The sequence below is a fragment of the Camarhynchus parvulus genome, chromosome 2 (assembly GCF_901933205.1).
Source record: "Camarhynchus parvulus chromosome 2, STF_HiC, whole genome shotgun sequence".
NCBI lineage: Eukaryota > Metazoa > Chordata > Aves > Passeriformes > Thraupidae > Camarhynchus > Camarhynchus parvulus.
In genome coordinates this window covers 95,630,812-95,655,703 of record NC_044572.1, presented here as the reverse complement: position 1 = coordinate 95,655,703, position 24,892 = coordinate 95,630,812, and the positions used below count along the sequence as shown (strand labels likewise).

The 24,892-nt window shown below is 36.5% G+C and overlaps 1 protein-coding gene across 4 annotated transcripts in view; it reads left to right on the top strand.

Annotated features, from left to right (window-relative positions):
* Positions 1–24,628, top strand: part of SOCS6 (suppressor of cytokine signaling 6) — a 29,082-nt gene extending 4,454 nt beyond the window's left edge. For 2 of the 4 annotated variants that reach the window (XM_030970733.1, XM_030970727.1), the window contains exons 2-3: positions 17,322–17,438; positions 18,422–24,628. In XM_030970733.1, coding sequence (XP_030826593.1) covers positions 18,547–20,151 — 1,605 coding nt within the window. In that variant the 5' untranslated portion in view covers positions 17,322–17,438; positions 18,422–18,546 and the 3' untranslated portion in view covers positions 20,152–24,628. The remainder of the gene's footprint in view (positions 1–17,321; positions 17,439–18,421) is intronic. The other 2 variants (XM_030970738.1, XM_030970747.1) reach the window with 1 other exon arrangement.
* Positions 24,629–24,892: the final 264 nt, after the last annotated feature.

The window sequence follows — 24,892 nt, the reverse complement described above, 5'->3', positions numbered from 1 at the left end:
TTTTGTTTTGGTAGTTTTTGTGGTCTTCTTTTGTCATGTACAGGCATGCAAACAATAAGTATTTGGAACTCCAGACAATTTCAGAAGGCTTTGAGGTGTTTGGCTTTGCAAATCTAACTGCTCTTCATTAGTCTGTAATGTGGATTTAAGAACGTATCTTTGCATATTTTTAATTTTAAAAAGATTAATTAAACTGTTATCTCTCATTAAATTATTTTCTGGAAAATATTAAGATAAAATACTTTGGAAACTATTGGTCCTTTTCTGTCTCCTTAACCATTCACATAACACTTTGGACTCTGAGGAACTCAGTTGGCCTCATTTATGAGGCCACATGTTTTACCTAAAAAATTCTTCTTTGGTTGCTGCATCACCAAGAAAACTATGCAAGTTAAATGTAGGTGTTTGTTTAGCATGGATGTCAATAGAGTGGCTGACTTGTTCTGCCTCTGACTTTAAACTCCATTGAAGGAATATGAAAAAAAATCTTTCTTGCAGGTAAAGCCAAGCATAGAATGCTGTATATAGACATTTCTGTCCAGGTGCTGCACCCCTAACATTGCTTCCTTTTTTGTATATTTCATGCACATAGCCTCTCATGCTCTGTCTTCTGGGAAACAGTCTTTTTGTAATCTGCCAAGTGCAATAGGTTAGCAATTTTAAAAAATCTTAGATTTGTAAAGCGAGGGGGTTTTTGTTGTAAACACCAATTAATCTTGCTGTAAAACTGCTGTAAAATAGTTTTGGATGAGAGCCATTTTTTCTGGAAGTGAAGGTATAGATAGTAGATGTTAGTAATTTTTTCTGAGAGTTTAAGTGGTCTGAAGTTAAAAATTTAAACCATGAAAATGAACTGTGCATATTATTAAGTAAATCACACAGATATATGGTATTGTTCTTTGCTTTTTAGTGCACTGTATAATCAGCAGCTGTACTTGTGTTATTTAACTTGGATGTATATGATGCTGACCTGTAAGAGCAGTTGTGATAGGTTTTGATGGTCTTGAATTCATGTCGTGAATGCAGCTAGGAGATAAAGTCATTAATTTTAGCATTTGAGATTCCCAAAGTTATTAAATCTGCATTTTTCTCAAGGATATTCTGTATTGCTTAAAACAGTACATAGAGTGCTACTTTCGAAAAGATTGTTGGAAATGAGATTCCAGTCAGACTTGGTTTTACAGTGTGTGATCTCTTGTTTTTTCTTGAGTAGTTTTATTCTTAATTAATCTTGACGTTTTCTGGTAAATGTGCTAAAACAGTAGCTTGTAGGAGTCTTGAGTAGGTGATTGTTTTTCCTTCTCTAAAGCAGTCTGCATTCCTCAAATAGGTTGAGAACATAGTAGGCTACTCCAAATGTTTCTTTTTGGTCCCATGATGTCTCCAATACAGTGGTCAAACTTGCCTTCTTTTTTTGTTCCTTCTGATTTCGGGAATTCTATCTCTCCTGGCTTTACCTCAGTAAGTGCTGCAGGACTGGGCAGTTAGAAGCTGTAATTTTGACTGGTTTTGACGTCAGTAATGGGTTTTAATACCCTTGGAATCCCTTTGGGTTAGTAATCAGGTATCAGATTAGGAGTTTTAATCAAATAGAGAAACAGAGACAAGTGTCAGCAGGCCAAAGGTTTTTGATTACAGAAGGTGTGCCTTCTAGGATGAGCTGTGTGGAAGCTGTACTCCAAAAACAGGGTAGGCAGCTTTTCAGATGGATGTTCTTTCAGGAGCTGGTGGGAACTGAGCGCGTAAGGAATTCTCGCCAGATTCACTAACAGAAGCTGTTTGTGCAGGGATACTGGTTTGGGTGAAACATGTGCTGGCGGTGTTTTCTAAGGTGGAATTTTGGTCAGCCCAAGGAGACTGGCTCTAGAATAGTTGGTTTGTGCATTCAAAGGTACGAGTCACTAAGGTGTGTGTAAGAGCTTAAGTCTCAGTCTGTGTAAGGTAGGTGCCTAGTGGTTTTTTTATTCCTTCCCCTCCCTGTTCTCTCTTCAGCAGAAAAGAGGCAAAACCAATGCTGATCAATGCACTCTGAAATATTGACTTTCTTCCTCTTTTTGGCTTTTGAAAGGAAAAGAGCTGCTGGTTAGTAGTAGTAAGTAATGCTGAGACGTAATAAAATACTAGCTATTAGTATTTGGCATTATTTTGTGCAAAAAATCCAGTTACTTGGGAAAATACTTGCTGTGAATGTAAATATTCTGTGGTCCCTTACTGCAGGGATAAAAGTCTCTATTCACCAATAGCACTTATCTGAGCTGTTGTCTAATCCAGTGATGATCAGAAGACGACAGTGAATGGAAGTTGTTATATCAGTACTGACTTGTATGTTCTGTGTATTACAAAAATAAGTGCTTTTGGAATCTGCAGTGTTTTAAATGTTCTTTGACAGGGGGGAAAAAAAGAACTTAAGTTCTATATATCAGCATTGAAAAGTATGTATTCCCTTGATTGTCTTTTTTTTTGAATTGGGCTAATACTTTTTTTTCCTTCATTTTATTTATAGTGTGTCTTTAAATTCAATGTCAGAACTGGAGAAAAAAAAGTCAGTGTGCATGGACACGACTCTTTTATTCGTGGTTGAACTTTGAAGCTTTGCTAGCTTTTGCAGCCAGGCTTCGATACTCCTGGCTCTGCAGAAATTTGACCTTGCTCTGGAGATAGCTATCTTAAGGGCTTTGAGTTTGTGTAAATCTGATAGAGCACATTACTTCATACAGACAGTGAAAATTTTATCTTTGATCCTGTCTATGTATAACAATTTATACACTGATGTGAAGTTGCTCAGTGTAAGGCCCAATTTTTTCATGTGCAAGCTGAATACAAAGTACGGTGAGGAGTCCCATTGAGTTAAATGGCTGCTCACAGTTGATTAATCTTTGTTGGGTGAGGACAGAATATTAGTAAAATCAGATAGTTTAGGGTTAAGTGTACAATGATTTCCTGCTACTGGCAACATTATTTAAAAAAAACTCACAACAGCCCCAAAACAACCATCATCCAGTGTGCATCAGGACAGAACAGTGTCTGTCTAAAAGCTGCCATTAATATATTCACTGGTTGGGGTAGTGAGCCGTTTCTGTCTGCAGGTGATGAGAGTGTAGGTGTAGGAGAAAAAAAGTTTCCTGATCTTAATCATGAATAATTAAGAGTCTCTCTCATTTTGACCCAAAATGAGAAAATTTGCATGTAGACTAAGTTTTGTCAGAACTGGTCTAGTCCTGTAAAAAGGTTTTACTCTGACAAGTCAGGACTTTATGAAAAAGATGGCTAAACAGCTTTGCCTATGCAGTCAAAATTCTATTCCTATTCTGGTCAGTGTGCAAGTTGCACAGTGTTAGGGTATGTGCCTTCTTAAAAGCACCCTTGGACTTAAAAGGGTGAAATTAAAAATTTGTGTAATGTTTCACCTTCTTTTTTTAGGGGAAACAAAGTGTAAAAAAATTTTGTGAGATTAGCTGGAGATAATATTCTCTCTACAGGTGTGTTTACTTGGTATATTTGACAGTACTTTAAGCACAGTTGTGTCTACTATTTCCCATGTGTGGATAGACTCTAAACCATAAAGAAGATAATTAATTTACTCTGTTCTTATTGGGCCTCCTGCCAGAGAAATTGGGAAGGGAAATATTTTAAATAAGCTGTGTTTTGCATTCTCATTTCTGAAATGCAGAGCTTGGATTACTTTCTGCAGTGGGTCCTAAGACCTTGGAAGGGCAGCCAAGCCAAACACATGGGGGGGATCAGTGGGCACATAGTGCTGGGTGCCTGACTGATACAGATTCTGTTACTGGAGCATATTCCAGGAGAGACTGCTTAATTAGAGGTACTCAGGATGATTGCCCCTTGGGGACCACCTGACTCAAGATCCCCCCAGTCTTCAAACAAGGAGAAGAAAGTTCTCTTCCTGCCCCTTCACCCCCTGCCTTCTGGTTTGTTGTGTTGTGCTGGCTTGTCTGTAAAAGAAACCTTACTTTCTGTCTCGCTGATTGGATCTCTTTTCCTGGCCATGAAAGACTGATCATTCCTTAGCTGATACTATTTGACAATCTCAGTCGAATTGTATCTCATTAAATAGTATGTGTGTTCCAGAATAGAATTGAGGTGCAACTATGTAAGAGTGGGTTCCTTATGCTTGATGTACTAAATGCTCCTTTGCCTTTAGAATGGATTCCCAAGTGTGTTTGAGTGGATTGTTGTCACTATTATTTATTTAGGACCTTAGATAATAGGTGGATATTGGGTCTGTCATCTATGTGAAGGACAAAATGTATCAGCAGTGAAATATGAAATTAAATACAAAAGTATGTAGCTAAAAATTTCCTTGTCATTTGCACGCATAGATTTCAGAGACTGCAAGCAGTACAAGCTGCATTTCCCAGTGATGTAAAAATATAGGATATAACAGCTTGGTAGGTAGAGCCCTCATTCAGAATGAAAGATAGCCATGGTAATTTTCCACTTCTGTCCTTTCTGTATGAGGACTACTCTGAACACCAGCCTTTCAGCTGCTCTGTAGTGTGAAAAGATTTCTATTCCTTCTTCTAAAGCCGTTCTGAAGAAGATTAACAGAGCTGAAAATTATCTAGATAGTGTGCCTTTTCTCATCCTGATGGAGTAAGCAACTGATCCAGAGAGGGAAAACCTGCATCTGACTTTCTCTCCCAATTAATCCTGCATCTGAAACTGTTGCTGCACAGTAGGATATATTAAGTGAGACTCTCCTTTTGTGGTGTCTAGGACCACTGCCCAAGTAATTAGACTTTGTAGTTTGATTTCCATTTGTGCAAGCTCCTTATGTGATCCAAAGGGATTCTATGATCATGCTTCCACTTCTCATGATGTCCATAAAAAGAAGTGGTTGCCGCTGAATTTTATGTGGCATGGTTCTGGGTGATGATAGACAATATTAAAAATGTCGATAAAGGTGTTAACCACAGGACAGCCACTGATACTGTTCTTTCAACACTAAGTACTTCTGCTTTTATATACAAAAAATAAGACTAAAGGCTACTGAGGAGCTTTGAGTTAAAAGAAAAAAAATCTCTGAAATTCTGATACTTCCTTGATTAAGCTGCTCCCTGTATGTGAAAGATTTTCAAGAACAACAAAGGTCCGCATGTCTATGAAAGTTTTAAGGAATTTGATTGTTGTAGTATGCACAAAGTACTTGCAGCTCCTGTAGATTTTTAGAGGGACTGCTTAGCTTTGATACTGAAAAAAAAAGAATTCTAACTTGGACAAAAGCCAGATTTTTTTAATTTTAGGTAAGAGTAGTTACAGTTCTGACCTTTGCAGTTCGTCAAAATGTACTTGGCTTTCAATTGTATTTTTGGAAAGCAGGCCATCAGCCTCAGTCAGATCTGTTGTTACAAGCAGAATGGGGTGGGGGTTGTGAGAATGCTTTGTGCCATGCTAGTGACACCAGTTTAGCCAACTCAGAGCTTGTATCATTCAAAACTTAAACTCTGGCCCTTGGCCTATTTGTTAGTCTGAATTTGCTTTCTTTGCGGATTGTACTTCAATCACTTTAATTAATGGTTTAGAACTAACCTTGAAAGGTGTTTGAGTTTGCTGCGCCTTTTTTTTTTTTTTTTTTTAGGGAAGAAGGGGATTTGTTTTTTTTTTTTTTGTTACCATTCTCCATAACTTTGATGGTTTGCTTTTATTTTTTTCTGCATCTTTTTTGACATCTTTAGCTACATACCACTGATGGATTCTCTGCTCCTTATCCTGCTACCTGATATATCTTGGTACTGTAACATGGGCTATTCATTTGCTTACTGCTTTGATAAATAAAACAACTGGCTGAAAGAACTTTGTGAAATATCTGCTGAATTGTGAAATTTTAAAGGAAGTCGGGAAGTTGAATCGTGGCTAGAGGACAGTGATAGAAAGTTTACTGAAAGGTTTGGTATATCTCAAAAGAATAATGAAACCCAAGCTCATGTGTTTGATTTACTCCTCCATCAAACTCTGAAAGGGACCAGAAGAAGTTTAAGTGATCTCTTTCAGCACACGCCACTTTGCTGTTGCAGTCAACTCCTGGCACTGCTGTTGTTTGGTTCCGCTGCCATCTTAGAGAAGTGTGGGAGATTTCAGATTTAGGTAGGGTAGGTGTTTTCTCAAAACCCCAGAAGCTCTCACCCCTTTCTCCCATAACTCCACATTATGTGAATTCAAAATTTAGGTTTCAGAATTAAACTACCTTAGGTCTGCCTGATGGTGCATGCTATTCAGCTTCTGAATCCATCTAAAAAAATTGGAAATTGATCTCTCTGTGTTCTGACTCATGGAGTGTTGAATAGAGCATTGAGTGCCTGTGCACTAACATTTAAATGGACGTAGAGACAGCAAAAATGTCCTTAATGAAGTCAATAATTCTGTCTGCAATTTTGAGTTTAATTGGTGTCCTGTAAGTAAATGGTAGGACTACACATTTTAAAGGATGTTGGAGAGCAGCATTAATGTAAACATTTTTGTCCCACAGAAAGAGAGAAAGAAGAAAGAGAGTTGGTTAGGAAACTCTTCTGGCTTTTCTCAACTTCTGAGTTCTTGTACTTTGAACCTTAATAAAATTGTCTACTATGTTTCCTATGTAAACATATTCAGATAAAGGATATAAAGTTACTTTTCTCATTATGCTGTTCAAGAGGGAAAGCACAAAGGATTTTACTTGCTAAGAGAAGTTGATTGTGATTATTTTAGTGATAATGTTTTAAATTTTCAAGAAAGTAAAATTGTTAGTGGAACTTAAAGATAATTTTTAAAGGTTTAATATTTTGCGCTGCTGGTTTCCTAGCACAGTGATATAAAAAGTATCTCCTAAGCCGTTTGCTTTTTAACAGTTGCTCAGAATTGAAAAACAGGTCACAGTAACAAAATACTTTTACTTCTAGAGAATGTGGGTGGTATCTTTAAGGTCAGAGGTAAACATTTTTATGTTACAATGAAACAGTTTTTGTGAACATCATCTCTCTGTGAAATGGAGATGTTCCATGTCACTTTTCTCCTCTCAAAATACTTTTGAGTTCCAGAGAAAGCTTTTCCTGTGTTTAGAAATGCCCTTGGATTTTTGTATATGTAAGAATATATGAATTTTTGCCATGGCTGCTCTCTTAGCCGCTTATTTGATAAAACTTGGTTGGGCAGCCCTCATGGGACTTCAGGGCATACGCAGAAACCTTGTATGGTTGAGTTCTCTTTCTATGGGAAGTAATGCTAAAACAAACAGTAGTCTCTGAATGTGAGTTTAACTCTTGAGCTTTTTTTTTTCTTGAACTTTTGAGAAGTGACTAGGGAACCTGGCTTCTTGAATAGAAGCCTCTTACTTCATGTGAGATGCTCTACTGCAGTATTTTATGTATTTGTTGTTATTGAAGGGATTAGAATGACCTTGGTTGACTAAATATACTTATTGTTTAAATGTAGGCAATGCCTTTTCATCCCAGGTCTTTCATAGTTCACTGAATATCTATTTCTCTTTTCAATGAGATTTACTGAAAGGATGCATACGCTTTCAAATTATGCATATGTTATATATGTATTGTAGTAACACAATTGGTTATTGCTTTGGAAAAATGTTGCTGTCTTTAGTTTAAAAAAAATGAATTAAATCTATGATAATTTCACAAAATTACTTTTCTTTCACAATGCACACATGGATGATGTCAGTTGTTGATTCTATTAGAATTTTCCATTGTTAGAGCTTAAAGATGTGAACTGATTTAATGTGAATAAAAAAGGAAAGCCATAGTGGCAGGAGTCTGCAGGTTGAAAACTTATCAAATCTGAGTTGTATGGCAACTGGATGCCTTGACGCAAGGCAAGGATTATACAGTATTGACAGTAAACATTTTTGTATGGTCTGGAGGGGAATGGTGGGACCTTTGTGACATCTGTGTAGCAAATATATTGTATTTCTCTGATAATTTAGTGAAGAAAGTCCAAAACAGAGGCCTGTCCTTTTTTCTCTGTGATTCTGGGGACTGTGCTTATTAGCTGCTTCCTCCTCAGCATGCTTGGAGATTTCTTCATGTGTCAACTCTGTACAGATGTTGTGGAAGATCTTTCCACTTTTATTTTTCTTTAATCAAGGCACTGTGTTCTTTCCCCTCAGACCATAAATGAGTTCATTTAATCCTTCCATTTATGTCGAGGGTTAACTGTCTCATAAAGAATTGCTGCATCTTAGCTTGAATTGAGAGGATAGTGTTATCTTGTAAGGAAAGAAGGCTCTTATTCTTATTGAAAATGGCCTGATGGAGGCAGGTGGGGATGATAGCCATAAAAACACTGGAGATTCTACCTGGTCATAAAAGTTCCAAGGGTCATTCAGTCTCAATGAAAAACTGTACTGGGGAGGTTAATTTGGAGTCAGCCTCAGTCATGAGATCCAAGGCAGAATGGTACAAGACAGTGTAAGGCTGCAGTGTATTGCTGTTTGCTCGGGCCTTCTAGAAGAGCTGAAAAATTGGAAAATGAGTCTTCTGCAATTACACGTTCTCCAGTTGCAGAACATGACTGTGCTGCATATGGCAGAAAACCAGAATCCTCTTTTTCTGTGTAGGGAATTATAAAGCCAGTCGCTATCTTGAAAGCTTGTTTCAGGTGCCTTTGTTTCAGCTCGTGTATTTGGTACACAGATCACTATAAAATATATTTATCTTTTAGAGTTTAACTTTTCTTTTGTTCCTGCTGGAATACATTAGATAACTAAATTTGAATTATTGCTTGAAGAGTTTAATTACTATGTTTTTGGCATACTTTTTAAAAGGTTGGAGTTTTTTTTCTGTCTGGATATTTTGAAAGGGATCGTATTACCTGGAGCTAATTTGTGCAGATTTTTTTTCTTTTTTTTTAATTTTTTTTTTTTTAATGTCTTTGGTGCCAGGTGGATGTTATTTGTAGGAATAAAGGCCAATTACATATGGTCCTGGTTATCTGTCAATTAAGCATAAATGACAAATGTAAGTGGAAATGTGAGCAGTTTACCACTTACTGGTGAAGATACTTGTTTTGCAAACATGGGCTGTGAAGCCACCTGTTGGCTAGCTAGTGTGGCAAGTGAGGTGTTTAAAAGTTATGTTTAACTTTGTTTTGGGGTTTGTTTGTTTTGGGTTTGTTTTTTCCCTTGTGAATGTGACTTAATAGCTTTCCTGATATGTTGTTTTCTCATTTTTGCTCCTGAAGAAAAGAGTATCCCATGTTGCACCAAAGAAAGCAAAGTTATCTGTCATGCTTGCTCGGTGCTATAGTAATTTAAAACTACTTCCTCTGTCTTTATTTTCATATTAGGTGACTGGGACAGGCAGAAGCAAAAAAAAAAAAACACTATAACAAATTAACAACTCGTAACTAAGGGAGAATGACAATATTTAAAAATTTGTAGTACAGTGACCTATGTAGTGATGCTGTACAAACTCTTATAATTTTCAATAGAAACATGAATCACAGAATATTTTGAGTTGGAAGGGACTCAAGGTGGGGTGAGGCTTCCCCCAGTGCAGAGCAAGAGTGGGACAATCCCTTCCCTCACCTGGTTGGTGATGCCTGACTGCCAGGGCACTGCTGACTCAGGTTCAACTTGCCATCGACCAAGACCCCAGGTTCCTTTCTGTGGCACTGCTCTCCAGCATCTCATTCCCCAGTCTGTCTGTACATCTGGGATTGCTCCATCCCAGGTGCTGAATCAGGACTTGCCCTTGTTAAACTTGAATGGTTGGTGATTGCCCAGCCCTCTAACTTGTCAAGGTCTCTCTGCAGGACCTCTCTGCTCCTCCCAATTTTGTGTCATCTGCAAACTTGCTCAGTATCTCTTCCAGTTCTGTGTCCTTTATAAAGTAATTTATAAAGATGTTGAAAGAAGCACAGGGCTGAGGATGGAGCCCTGCAGAGCCCCACTGGTGAGAGGTCGCAGTCTGATGTCACCCTATTCACTAAAACCCAACCCGTGAGGCAGTTGCTCACCAATCCCGTGCTGTGTTTATCCAGCTGTGTGCTGGACATTTGTCCAGAAGGGTCCTGTGATAGTACCAAAAAGTACTGAAGTCCAAAAACATAATATCAGTTTGCTTCCTTTGATCACCTAGGTGGGTTACCTTGTCACAAAGGGAAATCATGTTTGACAAGCACGACATTCCTCTCATGACACAGTGTTCTGGCTGTGACCAATGACTGTGTTGTCCTCCAGATGTTTTTCAATACCTCCTAGAATTATCATCTCTGTATTCGTACCATATGGTATGAGGTTTCTCTTTCTATTACTTTTCCTGTATTTTCCTCTTTCTCCTTGCAATGTCTTCCCTTTTTTTTCCTAGTGATTTTTTTCTCCTGGAAGCAGGAAAAAAATGTGTAATGTAGCATTGGGTGTTAACCGAGTGGTGTATTTCTGTATTGCCCATTTGGTACGTGCCCCTCGTACTGTGGGGTTCTTTGGTGACAGATGTTTGGCCTGAGAAGTTGAATGTCTGTTCTAATAGCATAGTAGGAAAAGATCATCCATGGTACCTGTTTAATGTCTCCTTGTCAAAATATTTTTTTTTGCAGCAGGCCCTTTTCAGCTGTCTTGGTTCGTGTTTTGGAAGCTGTACACAGTAACAGTGTTTCTGTGCTTGCTGTAGAAACACCAGCCTGAACTTTGAAAGCGAAACCAAAATCGATATAAGTCAACGTGAAGTGGTCCTATTTAGCTGCTGCATGTCTGCTGAGTGTTTCCTTTCCTTTTTTTGGAAGGGCTGGAAAACCGTTTCTCACAATTATATTATTTTGTCACTAACATGAAGAGTGGTAAGATTATTGCTGACCACAAAAAAAATGACTTCGAGAGAATGGTCTGCTTTATTATTTCTGTCTTTCTGGCATGTGCTTTGAACGGATGGATAGCATTTCTAAAATTATGTTTGGAAATGCATAATTGAGGATTCAGAAACCAAACTGCATTGGGTTTTAGTACCTGCACCCATACAATTACATATATTATGTTCTTTTCAACATACATTTCAGCATTTAGAAATTTATGCATGCTTCTCAATGAATATAAGTGCAGAAATGCAATTTTATTTTGTTTTTATTATGTTTTTCCTATTCTTCCTTTCATTTTCATGATATTAATTTCAAACACTTACGTTGTTCTCAATACGTAGGCACAGAATCTGTTCCTTGCCATCTTAGAGCAAAAATGTTTCAAAATTGATTCCTTTTACAGAATGTGATGTTGGTCTGTATTGTAAAATGAAATGCTGGTTTGTACAGCATTATGGTTTTGCAGCTTTTCAGACTCTTAATATAACTGTGTTATGGTTTAAGAGGATTGCATATATATCTTGGATAACCATAAATCCTCATTATCAAGCTGAGGCTACCCCATACCTTACAACGTAAGGGGAACATTTTGGTGTAATCTTCTGTCAGGATGGAGTGGGAGATGGACCCTTAGTTGGAAAGGAATTCTCATGCATTATCTCCCAGGAAGTCTACCCTTTGCTTATGAAACTACTTAATTTTTGCTGACAGACAGTCTGCTGCAAGGCTGGCTGCTGCATTCTGGTAAAATAGTAAGAAATGAAAACAGAGCCTGACTGAGCATTATTCTCACTCTTCATCTGCTTCTGCCCAGCTATGTGAAAACTAAAAGCAAAAGTTTATTTGCAGTCAATGGATGGGATTTTCTGCAGTGAAACACATGAACACATCAGGTTTCTTTAGTGGCTTCTCCCATTTGATTCATCAAAAATGTTCTTTTCTCTTTTTCAATGCCTTGCCATACATAGAACTGCTGGTTTTTTTTTTTTTTCTCCTTTTCCCCTTGCTGTTAATCAGGGTCTTAGAGCCAAATTGTGGTTTCATTTTCCTGGTAATTTTTCCACATTCTTGAAACAGTTTGTTAGCAGTATGCTTTATTATCATATGCTTGCTTAAAAGAAAGTGATGAAAGGTGGTGCTTGTGCTGTGTTTTAGTAAATGTATGCAAAATACAGTCTGCTTATTTCCCTGTTTGGGTGTTGATTCTCAGTTTGTGAGAGATCTAGCAGGAATGGCTCAAGTGGTTACTGGCTGTCATCCACCCAGCTTCCCTGGAGTGTCCTCCTCCAACAGCATCTCTGGTGTTATGATGTTGTGTGTGTTCTTGAGCCAATACCAACTGGTGCCGACTTCAGTTTAACACCCCCACGTTAGTGTGCCCATGGTAGCTCGGGAGTAGATACAGATCCCAGACAGCCATCCTTGGGTGACCGAGATGTAACCTTGGCTGAGGTCTGTTAATATTAGTAACTGGGTTTGGCTGTTGTAGTGATGAAATTATTATAGTTACAAGTTTGTATATACACATACAAACCATAACAGAGATGCCATTTAACACCCTTAAGTTATTCCCAAGAGGAAAATCACCAATCAGATAGAAATATTCCATTCTGCAACCAAATATGGGAAAGAAAAGGACCTACTGCAAGCACTCATGGATTAAATAGTGTTAAAGGAAAGAAAATTTAAAAAAATCTAAATGTTAAAGGGCATTCTTTTTCAGCAGCAGGCCAGGAAAAAGAAGTCAAGGTGTTTGGACTTTTCCAGTGACTTTGTTCCTGGTTTTACATACTTTTAATTTCCATAATCAGAAGTGACAAAGAAAAATTTCATTGTGTCAAGTTTTCATTATTAATTTACCCCACTTTTCTATGTATTACAAAAGGTGTACCTTGGTTATTCTCTGCTAAAGATTGGTAGTGATTAGGGTTACCCTATCCTGTGTTGGAACAGTAGTGCACATGGATTGTTTTATGTTTAAGTTCTGTAAAAGGAGGAAAAAAATAGGAGAGATGATACGACTAAATGACACAACTTACTGTTGGTTGGTTTTAAATTATAATCTGTATAAAACCTGTTCAATTATGTTGCCCTGTAGAGAAGTTGACCATACTTTCCTCAGCTGCTCCAGTCATAAAGGGTAGAAGTTTAAATTTGTGGTGAATAACTCATGGTTCAGGTGTTTGATTAGTTAGCTTGAAAATAGGAGGTTTTAAGTACTCTTGAAATGTTAAAAGTGTAATGTACTGTCAAATGAACTTCTCATCTGTTTTTTCCTTGTTCCAATTTTATATGAAGTTGTACATCTGAACCTTGAGCTCACTAAGAAAGCAGGTATGCTAGTCAGAAGGGCTTTTATAAAATTTGTGATTATATTAGGGGAGTGTTCATCCATTAGCGAGGAAGCCACTACTAAAACCATTTTTTTTCTTGTTTTCAAGGTATAAGAGTATGCAATGGAATTCAGATTACTTCATTTAAAGATTCTTCTTACTGAAAAGAAGTATAATGTAGGAACTTGAAGATCAGTGAAGGGAAAATCCTCACCATCTTCAGTGTGCTTGTATAGAGAAAAAGCCAAAAGTTGCCTTGTAGTGTGTCTGTTCTTTTAGAAACTGATGGTGTTTGAAGTAGATACTGGATCTCTCTTTACTTAATGAGTATTTTGTCCATAGTTTTTGTACTAATATAGCCTGAAACTCTAAGTACATAGCAGGAAATACCTCGAGTCAGTATTTTGTTTACTGGTTTTAAGAAAAAATTCCAGTGATACGGTCTTCAGTATTGAAGTAAGTTGATGGGAATGGGTATGGAGACCAACTCCTTAATAATTCATATTAATAGATTTAGTAACTTTGGAGAAAATGTAGACACTTAGGAATTTCCAAAATACAGCACTTGAAATCTGAATTACCTTAAGATGCTGGTTTTGACACGATCTTCTAAAGAATGTGTGACTAAATTTCAGTGACAATTTGGGGAAAGCAGGGGAATGAGAACTTAGGCTTCTGAAGATTAGAATAGGCTTCATTATCTGACAGTAATGAGACCCTAGTGGTTGTCATGCCCAGCAATGCAGAAATTTTTCACTTTTGAGGTATTTTTAGTTATTTTCCTAATATAAATAATTATGTTAAAATTCATTAAATTGAAATTGTAAATGATATAAGTCTTATGATGATCCAGTATAAGAATAAATATTATATATTTCTAAGTGAAAGACAGACTTTTCAGGAATGATGCAGGATGATGTGGGTTAAAAAAAAATCAATGCTCAACTGTTTCATTTTATGGAAATAAATAAGGAGAATAACGTTTATTTTAGAAAAGTTTTCTGAAGTAGCATTGACTAATAATTTGAAGTCATTTTTGTGATGACTTTTTTATTAAACTTTTTAAGGACAATTCTTTGTTCAAACATGAGTTCTATTTTGCTATATGTTTCCAGTGTGATGTTTTCTGTCCTAACTCCTTAAAGTTATTCCTGGTTTATTTCTATTTAGTGCATTTTGGCAGCATTGTTTATAGCATTTGTCTTGGGAAATGAGTATGCCTAACATACAAGTGTGAAAAAGATCAGAAATTAATAAAGACAGTATAATCAGACTTTTTTGTTGGTGTACTTTTGCAAGCACTGCTTAGAGTTAGCTATGTGATTCCATCTACTGAAACCATTTTGTACCATCAAACTGAAACTACTCTGAAATGTTGGAATATTCAAACCGGATTTGCAGTAATTGATATATATTTAAAACTTCCATAATTTTTCATACATCAGTGTTGGCCACCATAATAATTAATGTACCATTGCATGGCCTGCTTTTCAGGTTTCCAAGAAACAGCCTGTAAAGTGAACTTTTAGCCCTAATTATCTTCACTAGTAGTTTCACATTTGTATGCGATTGATAAATGTTGCTCTTCTTCCAAGTGAGGTGTGCAAATGTAGTTTTCATTACACATATTTTTTACATTTCATTGCACATATTTTTATGTGCAAAAGGGGACCTGGTGTTTACTGGGTAGTAATTTGGTAGTTTTCATCCAGAGACCTGGCTTGTATTTTGTTAGCCTGCATAATATTGAAAATTCTGAGACGTAGAATTTGTGATGAAAGTTTGTAAGTTTGAATTTCATTAATCCACATTATTCTGTGCATTAAGATCTCATTTCTTGCTGGATTCAATTAATCTCTCATTATCAATCTGTGTGTTCCAGGTGTTTCTGCACATATAGTCACCAGGCTTTGGGAATACATTGGTGGAGTTCGAGTCTGTTTATAGTTGCAAATATCTACCAGAAGAATTTCTGGAGTTGTGTCTTGTTAGGCTGTCTAATTCACTGTACAGCAGATGGCACTGGAAGAGCACATTGGTGGGAAGCTTCAGTCATGCTGTAATTGGTGCAAAGTACTAGCGAAGCTGTTGCTGTGCTGAGGGTTGTGAAGTTGCATAATTCATTTTAATGTATTCCAGGAAGGGGTATATGCCTGGCCTCTTCTGCTCCAGCTCTATGAGATGAAGACTGAAATGAATTCTATACTTGCAAACATATGAGTGTATCATCTATTGAGGGCTGTTTATATAGTGTTTTTAAATGCATTGGTACGCAATGCAGAATTAGCTGGTGCTCTTTAGTATGTGCAAAGAAAGAGATGTACTGGGATCAGTTTGAGTATCTGACTTCTCCTGTCCTGGACAAAATATTTGTAGGAGGTATCATAGGGTGGGTCTCATATGGATGACTTGTTTAGAGACTTGCTCTCATGATGTGAGTGTGTTCGATTTACTTTGAAGAGCTTTGACCTGGACTGTCACTAGATTTTTATCATCTTCTCAAGCATGAGTGAACTGGGCTTCTGGATAGATGCATGTTGTTTATGTGTTTTACAGTTGATTATAAAACCTTTCTTATATCTTGACATGAGTTTTTACAAGAATACAACTAATAAACCAACCATTTTTTTAGAATCCAGAATATCCTGAGTTGGAAGGGACTCATCAGGGTAATTGAGCTCAGCTCCTGGCTCTGTGTAGGATGGCCCAAGAATCACATCATGTGCTTAAGAGCATTGTCCAGACACTTCTTGAACTCTGTCAGGCTTTGTGCTCTGACCACTTCCCTCGAGAGCCTGTTCCAGTACCCAGCCACCCGCAGTGTGAAAAACCTTTTCCTGGTATCCAATCTGAATATCCCCTGATTAATCTTCCTGCTGTTTCCTTGAGTCTAGGTACTGGTCATGAGAGTGATGAGATTGGTATCTGCAGACAGTACCTTCCACAAGGAGGGAGGAACATTTCTGGAAAAGTGGAAATAATATCAGCTTGTGGATGTCAGAAGCAGTTGGAGAACACTGTGGATTTCACAGGTGGAGCTAATGTGATAGTTCCCAGGCTTCTGGTACTGCATACACAAAAGTAGAGTTAATTTTATCAAATGAATCAATGCTCTAATTTTGTTAGTTTAGGAGAAGGCATGCAATCCTGAGGTTGTAATTTTCACTCATTTTGTCAGTTAATTTGGTTACATATGACAAAAAGAGTTCTGCAAATTGGAAAGGTGGCAAAATCTAAATGGTTTAGGATTAGAAAGTCAATGACATTTTGAGTCTTCTTTTAATTGGCATGTAAGTCTCCCTTTATCTGCACTTTTAGGAAAGTAAACATAGCATTTTAACTTTTGAAAATTCATACCCATAACTTAGGTTTGTGTTCACATTGTGTAACTGGAGGATGGTGTTAGGATTTCATGACTCCTGATACAACAGGTAACATGTTAAAAGTGGGAAATAACTAGTGAACATATAAAATACTGGTTCTGTTTTTTTACACTCATTTATAGCAAGTAATTGATTCTTAGGCTTTTGTCTAGGAAGTGGTTTGGTCATGTTTGTTCTTTGCTGGTAGAAAGTAAATCAGTTTAGAGTCTGGAGAAACCTTTTAGTTTCTCCCCATTGAAAGAAAGGAAAATGTTATTTAGTTTGGTAATTAAGAAAATGAAATGCAAAGATTTGAATGTGTTCTAAAGATGGACTTGGGAAATATCAGAGGTTATGACAAGGAGACAGAACCAGTCTTTGAAATAGGTTGATACAGGTAGGACTAGGGTACAATACTAGTAAATCAATCTCTACTACTTCTGCTTTTTATGGAGCAATGTCCACGCCTCCAGCAGCAGAGTTTTACTTAAAAATTTTCAAGGTGTTTTGAAGTTCAGAATTTTTAGATGCTTCACATTGCCTTTAGTTTGCTTTGGATATGATTCTTTAGATTTTGTGTACTTGAGGACCACAGAAGCTGGGCTGGGCAACAGCAATAGGCAGTGGACTGCTTCTTGGTTATAGTAATCATTGTCCTTCCATGCTTTTATGCAGTTTTTGAATGCTTATTTAAGAAAACAGTATTGTTTAGTTGAGAAAACTTATTTCAGTCGGTTGCACTGTTTTTCTCGGTTTGCTTATATTGTGATACTCTGTGAGAAAAGTGGGAAGTGCATATATAAGGGCTGTTTTACTTTCCCCTCAGTCCACCAAGTTTGGAAGATTTCTTGAAAGATTCTTAGACTCCTTCAGCTTGCCATGCTTAGCCTGGAGCCAGGCTTGCTGCTGCAGGTTGTGCTGCTAACATCGCACGTATTTGGAGGTACGTAGAATAACAGTTACTACTAATTGTAGTACCTACTTCTGTGCGAGTAGCAACTTCCCTGTCCTCTCTTTCCCGTGCATTGTCCTTCTCTTTGCAGAGCTCTTTATTTGGAAGATCTAGCTAAAATTAAAACAAAACAAACCATGCCCATCCAAAGCCTCCCCAAAACACAGTCAAACCTCAATCGAGAAAAAAAAAAAGAATCAGAAAGATCAAATTTGTGGGTGCCTGATTCTGCAAGATGCCAGGTGGGAGCAGTTGTCTGGAACTCGAGCAGCTGTGTCCACTAGGTCTTGGCAGAAATACTGGAGGAAGAAAAGTTCTAATAATTTTAGGCAAGAAGAGCCCATGACTTGGTTTTCTGTGGCTAAAACATTGGAAATGTTTCTTTCACAGAAGTTCAGGAGGGGACTTGCTGTAAATGTGTATTGCTTTGCTGTTAAGGAAAATCTGTATTTTCACTACAGTTAGTTTTCCTATAAATATGCAACCTTCTAAATATTACTTAACTTTCTTGTGTAGACAAAGTATAACCTTATAAGACCATGTTTTTAGGACCAGTCAGTTTAACCTGCATGTAGGAATTCTGTTGATTAGAATGTTTTCTATAGTTTTATTTTCTGTAGTTACTTGTGTGGGGATTTTTAGGAGCCTTTGGAAAGAGAGGAGTGTTTATGTTTTTTAAAATTATATATAAATGCATTAAATATATGTGCCTGTGAGTGTAATATGAGGTGTGTGGATGTTTCAAAAATTACTGTGCTGAAACCAGAATGAAGTTGTGGAAATCTCCAAGGCTAATGCAGGAGTTTCATTTTTTGAGCCTGATTGTTTCGAAGTCATCTCCCTATTTTTACTTTTATGTGATGTCCATTGTTAAAGTATTGCAATTTCTGTTCTGCTTGGAGAGGGGGACACCCTTATAGATAATTTTTGAAATATTTATTTTGTGAGTGTAATTGTTTTTTATTTCTTTCCAGGAAATGGCTCTTGAAGTTAAATGAGGCAGGATAAAACACATAAATGAAGCAGAAGCTGCTCTTCGTGTGTTAGGGCTACATCACCGCAAGTACTGCTGATCAGCCAGATTTGGTAACTTGTCATAATGAAGAAAATTAGTCTCAAAACAATTCGCAAGTCCTTTAACTTAAATAAAAGTAAAGATGAAAGTGACTTTGTAGTGGTTCAGCAGCCATCATTAAGTGAATTTGGAAAAGATGACTCCTTGTTTGGCAGCTGCTATGGTAAAGATTTGGCTAGCTGTGAAGTCAATAGTGAAGATGAAAAAGGAGGCAAAAATAGATCAAAAAGTGAAAGTTTAATGGGTACGTTAAAAAGGAGGCTTTCAGCAAAACAAAAACAGAAAGGCAAAGGCAGCACACCATCTGTAAGCTCTGCAGATGATGACACATTTTCTTCCTCATCTGCTCCAATAACCTTCAAAGATGTGCGAGCTCAAAGACCTATGAGATCCACTTCCCTCCGTAATCACCATTACAGCCCAACTCCGTGGCCACTTCGACCTACAAATTCAGAAGAGACTTGCATCAAAATGGAAGTGAAAGTCAAGGCCTTGGTCCATTCCTCTAATCCAAGCCCAGCACTGAATGGTGTTCGAAAGGACTTCCATGACTTGCAGTCAGAAAATGTGTTCCAGGAACAAACCAATGCATTAAAAAATACGGAATCTCAGAACGGGGACTTGCATCTTCATATTGATGAACATGTGCCTGTAGTTATTGGATTAATGCCTCAGGACTACATTCAGTATACTGTGCCTTTAGATGAGGGAATGTATCCTTTGGAAGGATCACGTAGTTACTGTCTGGATAGTTCCTCACCCATGGAAGTTTCGACTGTTTCTTCTCAAGTGGGGGGAAATGCTTTCCATGAAGATGAGAGCCAAGTGGATCAGGACGTAGTTGTTGCACCGGATATCTTTGTGGACCAGACTATGAATGGTTTGTTGATTGGTACCACAGGAGTCATGTTGCAAAGCCCAAGAGTTAATCATAGCGATGTCCCTCCACTCTCACCTTTGCTACCTCCAATGCAGAATAATCAAATCCAAAGGAACTTCAATGGATTAAATGGCACAGATGCCCATGTGGCTGAAAGTATGCGCTGCCATTTGAATTTTGATCCTAACACTGCCCCAGGAGTTGGAAGAGTTTATGACTCTGTACAGAACAGTGGTCCTATGGTTGTGACAAGCCTCACAGAAGAACTGAAAAAGCTTGCAAAACAAGGATGGTACTGGGGCCCCATTACACGTTGGGAGGCAGAGGGAAAATTAGCTAATGTGCCTGATGGCTCGTTTCTCGTTCGAGATAGTTCTGATGATCGTTATCTTTTAAGTTTGAGTTTTCGTTCCCATGGAAAAACTCTTCACACTAGAATTGAACACTCAAATGGTAGGTTTAGTTTTTATGAACAGCCAGATGTGGAGGGACATACGTCTATAGTTGACTTAATTGAACATTCAATCAGGGACTCTGAAAATGGAGCTTTCTGCTATTCCAGATCCCGACTGCCAGGATCTGCAACTTACCCAGTGAGACTGACAAATCCAGTGTCCCGGTTTATGCAGGTGCGCTCTTTACAGTACCTGTGTCGTTTTGTAATACGTCAGTACACCAGAATAGACCTGATTCAAAAACTGCCTTTGCCAAACAAAATGAAGGATTATTTACAGGAAAAGCACTACTGAAAGCTTACGGGAATCTTGCATCTTGCACTTTGGGAACAACAACAACAAAAAGAGATTGAATTACAGTTTACAGACTTTCATTATTATCAAAATCTTTTGCTGCCATAAAAATATTTCATTTTTGTCTGTAAAAGAAAAGTAATGCATTTGGATTTATGTTTGTTTTGGGGGGTTTTGTATATTTTGGGAGGCTTTTTTTTCTTGTTTTGTTTTGTTGAAAGAATGATCTCAAGTTTATTTTTAGAAGTGTGAAATAGCTATCTTTCGTCAATGTGCAGATTAATCACAATGTGAATGATCAAATTCTCCTTAATTTCCCCCAAGTCCTTTGCTGCTATCCACTGTGATTTTTATGCATTGAAAGCACATTTCATGTGTATTCAACGACAAGTAAAAGTCAAATGAAACTTGTTGAATGGATTTTTTTTTCCTTTAAAACGACCTCTGGAAAAAAATGATCATGAATAAATAACATATTGGTATTCTAAATTACTGATTTTACATCTAAATTAAAAACTGTTTCCTAGTGTCATAATTAGACATTTCTGTAGAGATATGCCCTGATGTATAGACAGAGCTGTGTGATAAGAACATGGTTATGTGGCATATCTTTGGGAAAGAAAAAGCCTTCCTCCTAAGCCTTGTACTGTCTGTACACTCTTGTGTTTGAGAAGGTTGGTTCAGCCTTCTTCTCGTCTCAGTGTTTTGTCCTTTAAAAATGGCCTTTAAAAAACAGTATATGAAAGTAAATGTATAGTACCTAGAAGAAAATTGTGGTATTGGGGGTCTTGTAAAATATTACCTTTTATAATCATGCCATCAGTTAATAAATGAACACCTACCAGGTCCCCTCTTTCTTTCCTTTTCCCTCCTGCCTACTCTTGCAGAGTAAGGGAAGGACGTTTCCTGGATTTGTGGCAAGACTCTAAGAATTGTTATCATGGGAACGTAATTTTTAAGCCATTTTGGGGATGGGGTAAAACTTTTAATAGGATGATTTCTACCATATTTATGTTCAAGCTACTTGAAATTTTATCATTTCCATTTTTCTACATTTTTATTTCACTTCAGAAAGTACAGTAATACACTAATGTCCTTTGGATAATTTTCCCCTTTTTTCTATATCCTTTGAGGAGGAAGGAACAGGACTGATAACATTTTATATGGAAGATGTTTAAATGCATCTCTAAAGTGCTATTCTCCTAGCCTTTCAAATTATTGGGAAGAGATGTTTGGATATACAGTGACCGCAGAATATGTTTCATTTTGCTGTCATGAAATGTGTTTTGACATATGAAATATTGAATCAATTAAGTAAGTGTTTATGATATCTGTCAAAGATTCTGGCATTTGGAAAGCTTACAGTTATTCTAACTTTCTGTAGGGAAAAAAAGACTTTCAGTGGGGAGTACAGGTTCTACACTGTAATATTTTCATTATGCAAGATTAATCCATGGCATTTTCCTGTTTTATTTTAGTTTGGTTTTCTTTTCTCCCGTATTTTTATTACTTTTATGAGTTACTTTCTAAAGGGGTCATAGCTGGCTTGGGAAGGAGGCCTGCCTCTGCCTTGCTGAGAGGCCTCGCTTTGCATGCTTCTGCCCCCCTATTTTGTGTTTTAAAATGTCATATTCCCCATCTCTGGTAGAAGTGGCTAATAAGTAAAGATCACCTTAGAAAAAAAGTCCATCTTCAATACATCTTTCTTGTTTGGGTCATTTTCTTCTCCTTATTTAATCTAGCATTTCTGTACCCTAAAATGAGTCTTTAGAAGTGAATACAGTATTGCTGCAAGGTGGTGCAGTAGCACTACATCTTGGGTTGCCTGAATTGATAGACAAAATTTATATTTTTTTAATTTATTTTTTGACCATAATGTTTAATTAAAAAATAAAAAAAGAAAATCAAAGGTAGATAAAGACTGCCTTTGCTTTTAAGGGAGGGAGAATAAGGATTTCCTCTTTAGTCTGATAAAGTTTTAAACTTAAAAAAGAAAATAATCTAGAGCAGTCTATACATATGATTTGTTGGCTCTGCCATGGAGATATATGTATGAAAGGGAGGATTCTGTTTTCTTTTTTTTCCTCTACTGACTTCTCCCCCTACCCAGTCATGTCCCATTCCCCCTCCCCTGAATCAGGATCACTAACTTTATTCAAAAAGGCACAATAACCTATTGTATGGTACAGTGTTCTGATTCTGTCTGTGGAGAGGAAAAAGAAAATAATTTTTATGGATTTCAGATGCATACTTTTGGAAGAAAACCTCTGGCATTTTCTTCACTCTAAAAATTCTTTCCCCATACTAGAGGGCCTATGCATTCTACAGAATCTTTGAAAGATTATAGTATATGAAATGTTTTCGTTGCCATTTAATACCACTATTGAATACTCTAAACATATGTTTATACTATGCCACATGCATTAATTTAGCAGTCATTGCATTGAAACCTAAATATTTGAAGCTATAATATCCTGGTCTTATTGTGGAATTGAAAAACATGCAAGAACACACATGCTAAAATTCTTGCCCATGCCTTTATAAATTTCAGTTGTTCACTCATAAATGATGCTTTTTTAAATAAAAAAATGTTTTAAAACAGCTATCCAGTTTTTGAATTGCCTTCCTTGCTGTGTTATTCATCTGTGAACCTAATCAGGTCAAGTTAACTTTGTCATTTCCCCTGCCATAAAGCTACCACAAAAGGAACACTTACAAGCGATTGAGGTCTAGATCATAAGAACCATAGAGCACTTTGCTTCTGAATAAAGAATGATGGTAATATTTCTACTAAGCTCCAAATACTTTAAATCACTAGTAAGTAGACACAGATACTTATTTTTACAGGTTTCTTTAATCAGAACCTCACAGTACTTTTTCATAGTGAGGTGTCTGGCCAGCCAGGAGAATGAACTTAGAAAAAATACTTTGAAAATATTAAAGATACTTACAATTTCTTATTATAAAGATTAATATAAAAGAAACACAGTAGGATTTAGTTATGAGTCAATTTAGAAGCACTCAGAATAACCACAATATTTGTGTTGACTTCTGCTTCGTGAAAATTAAAGGAACAAAGTGTCCTTGACAAATGAAAGAAAGATGATGGAGGATATTTTGGGGACCTTTGGAAGTAAATACACTAGGAACAAAAGCTAACAAGACTATGGTCCTATTAGAGTAGAAATATGGCTATTTATTCAGCTCAACAGTTTAAGGGTTTAAAAGGTATGCTTTTATATGCAACTGAATTGAGGAAAAATGGTTTTAAAAATGAAACTTTAAAATAAAACTCCTTTCAGTGTCTGAAATGATTGACATTACTCATAACTTTGCTTTACAAATTAGAAGAGTGAAACAATACCTTGTATTTGGAAATGATAAATTTGCACAATTTCCTCTGTTGTTTTTGTTTTTAATTTTGTTTTGTAAACCAGTGTTATAAACAACTGAAAGTGATGTGTATTCTTTGATCTATTTGAAGGATATAGCACTTATCCTGCTGTTGACATAGTGAATGCCATCTTTTTATCAAAATGTAATTCTGCCAGAAGGATCAGAAATGCAATTATTAATTAAACTTTTTGTTCTCAGATGAGCTGACTTTGCATTTTGTTAAAGCCAATTTTCTTTCTGTGAATATTGACTGCTGGGCTAAGTAAAATCTGTGCAGTTTTTGTTTTGATGCATTTCATCTGTGTGAATACTGGAATTATAAATTTAAAACAGCATACCAGCAATATATGGGCTATGATGAGAAGTATTTCTCTGTTACTGAACTTTCAAATTCTGAGCTAAGCTGTAGATGAATTAATGATTGCCAATTTAATTTCTTTAAATCTTCCTATGACTGCAAAGAATAAAAATTACAGGCATTCTTTATAAATAAAAAATGGCCTAGATGGTAGTTCATAATGTGAAAAATATGGCATTCTTGTATCTGGAAAGTGGTCTAAATTCTACACAGATAATGAAAAATTCTAAATGAATTTTTTATGAATACCTGTTGGGTTAAAGAATTTTTATAGTGATGATGGAGTGCCATGAAGTTAATACTTGCAATCCAGATTGCTGTAGTTTACACTTTTCTCTGTTTCAGACCTGGTGTGCACTATTTGTACTAAGCACACCACAGAGTGAATTATCCAAAGTCCATTGATTTTAATGTGTTTTGGTTTGTAAACAAAATTATAGTAATTTCTTGCACATTTTTGAAAAATAATTGTATAAGGATTTATGTATCTGCTTCTGGATACAGTGTGTAAATAAAAATTTCATTCACAAAAAGGCTGGTAGAGTCTTCTATACATTAGAGACATTCTAAAACAGAAGAAAGCCCTGAGAGACACTGTAAAATTTGGGTATCTGACTTAAACAGTTAAATTTTAATGGTTACTATTTTAACTAATCTGTATTTTTTAACCCTTGCTAGTTGACTTTCAAAGTATTTTTGTATACCAATTATTTTAATTTATAGTTTACAAAAAAAAAGAAATTGCCAGGATATAACTGGAATATTATTTTTGAAAGGTATGCATAAATACTATATTAAGTTAACCTTTTGATCATTTTAGTTGGTTTTTTTCCATTAAAAATTTACAGAATTCATAACCAAAGTCTCCCTTTCATTCAGATGTACCTCAAAGGTAATATATTGCCTCTTGCCTTTCAAGCAACCAGATATTTTTTATGTAGCTCCAAAATAAAAATTTAGACATTGTATTGTTCTTCATATATTCAC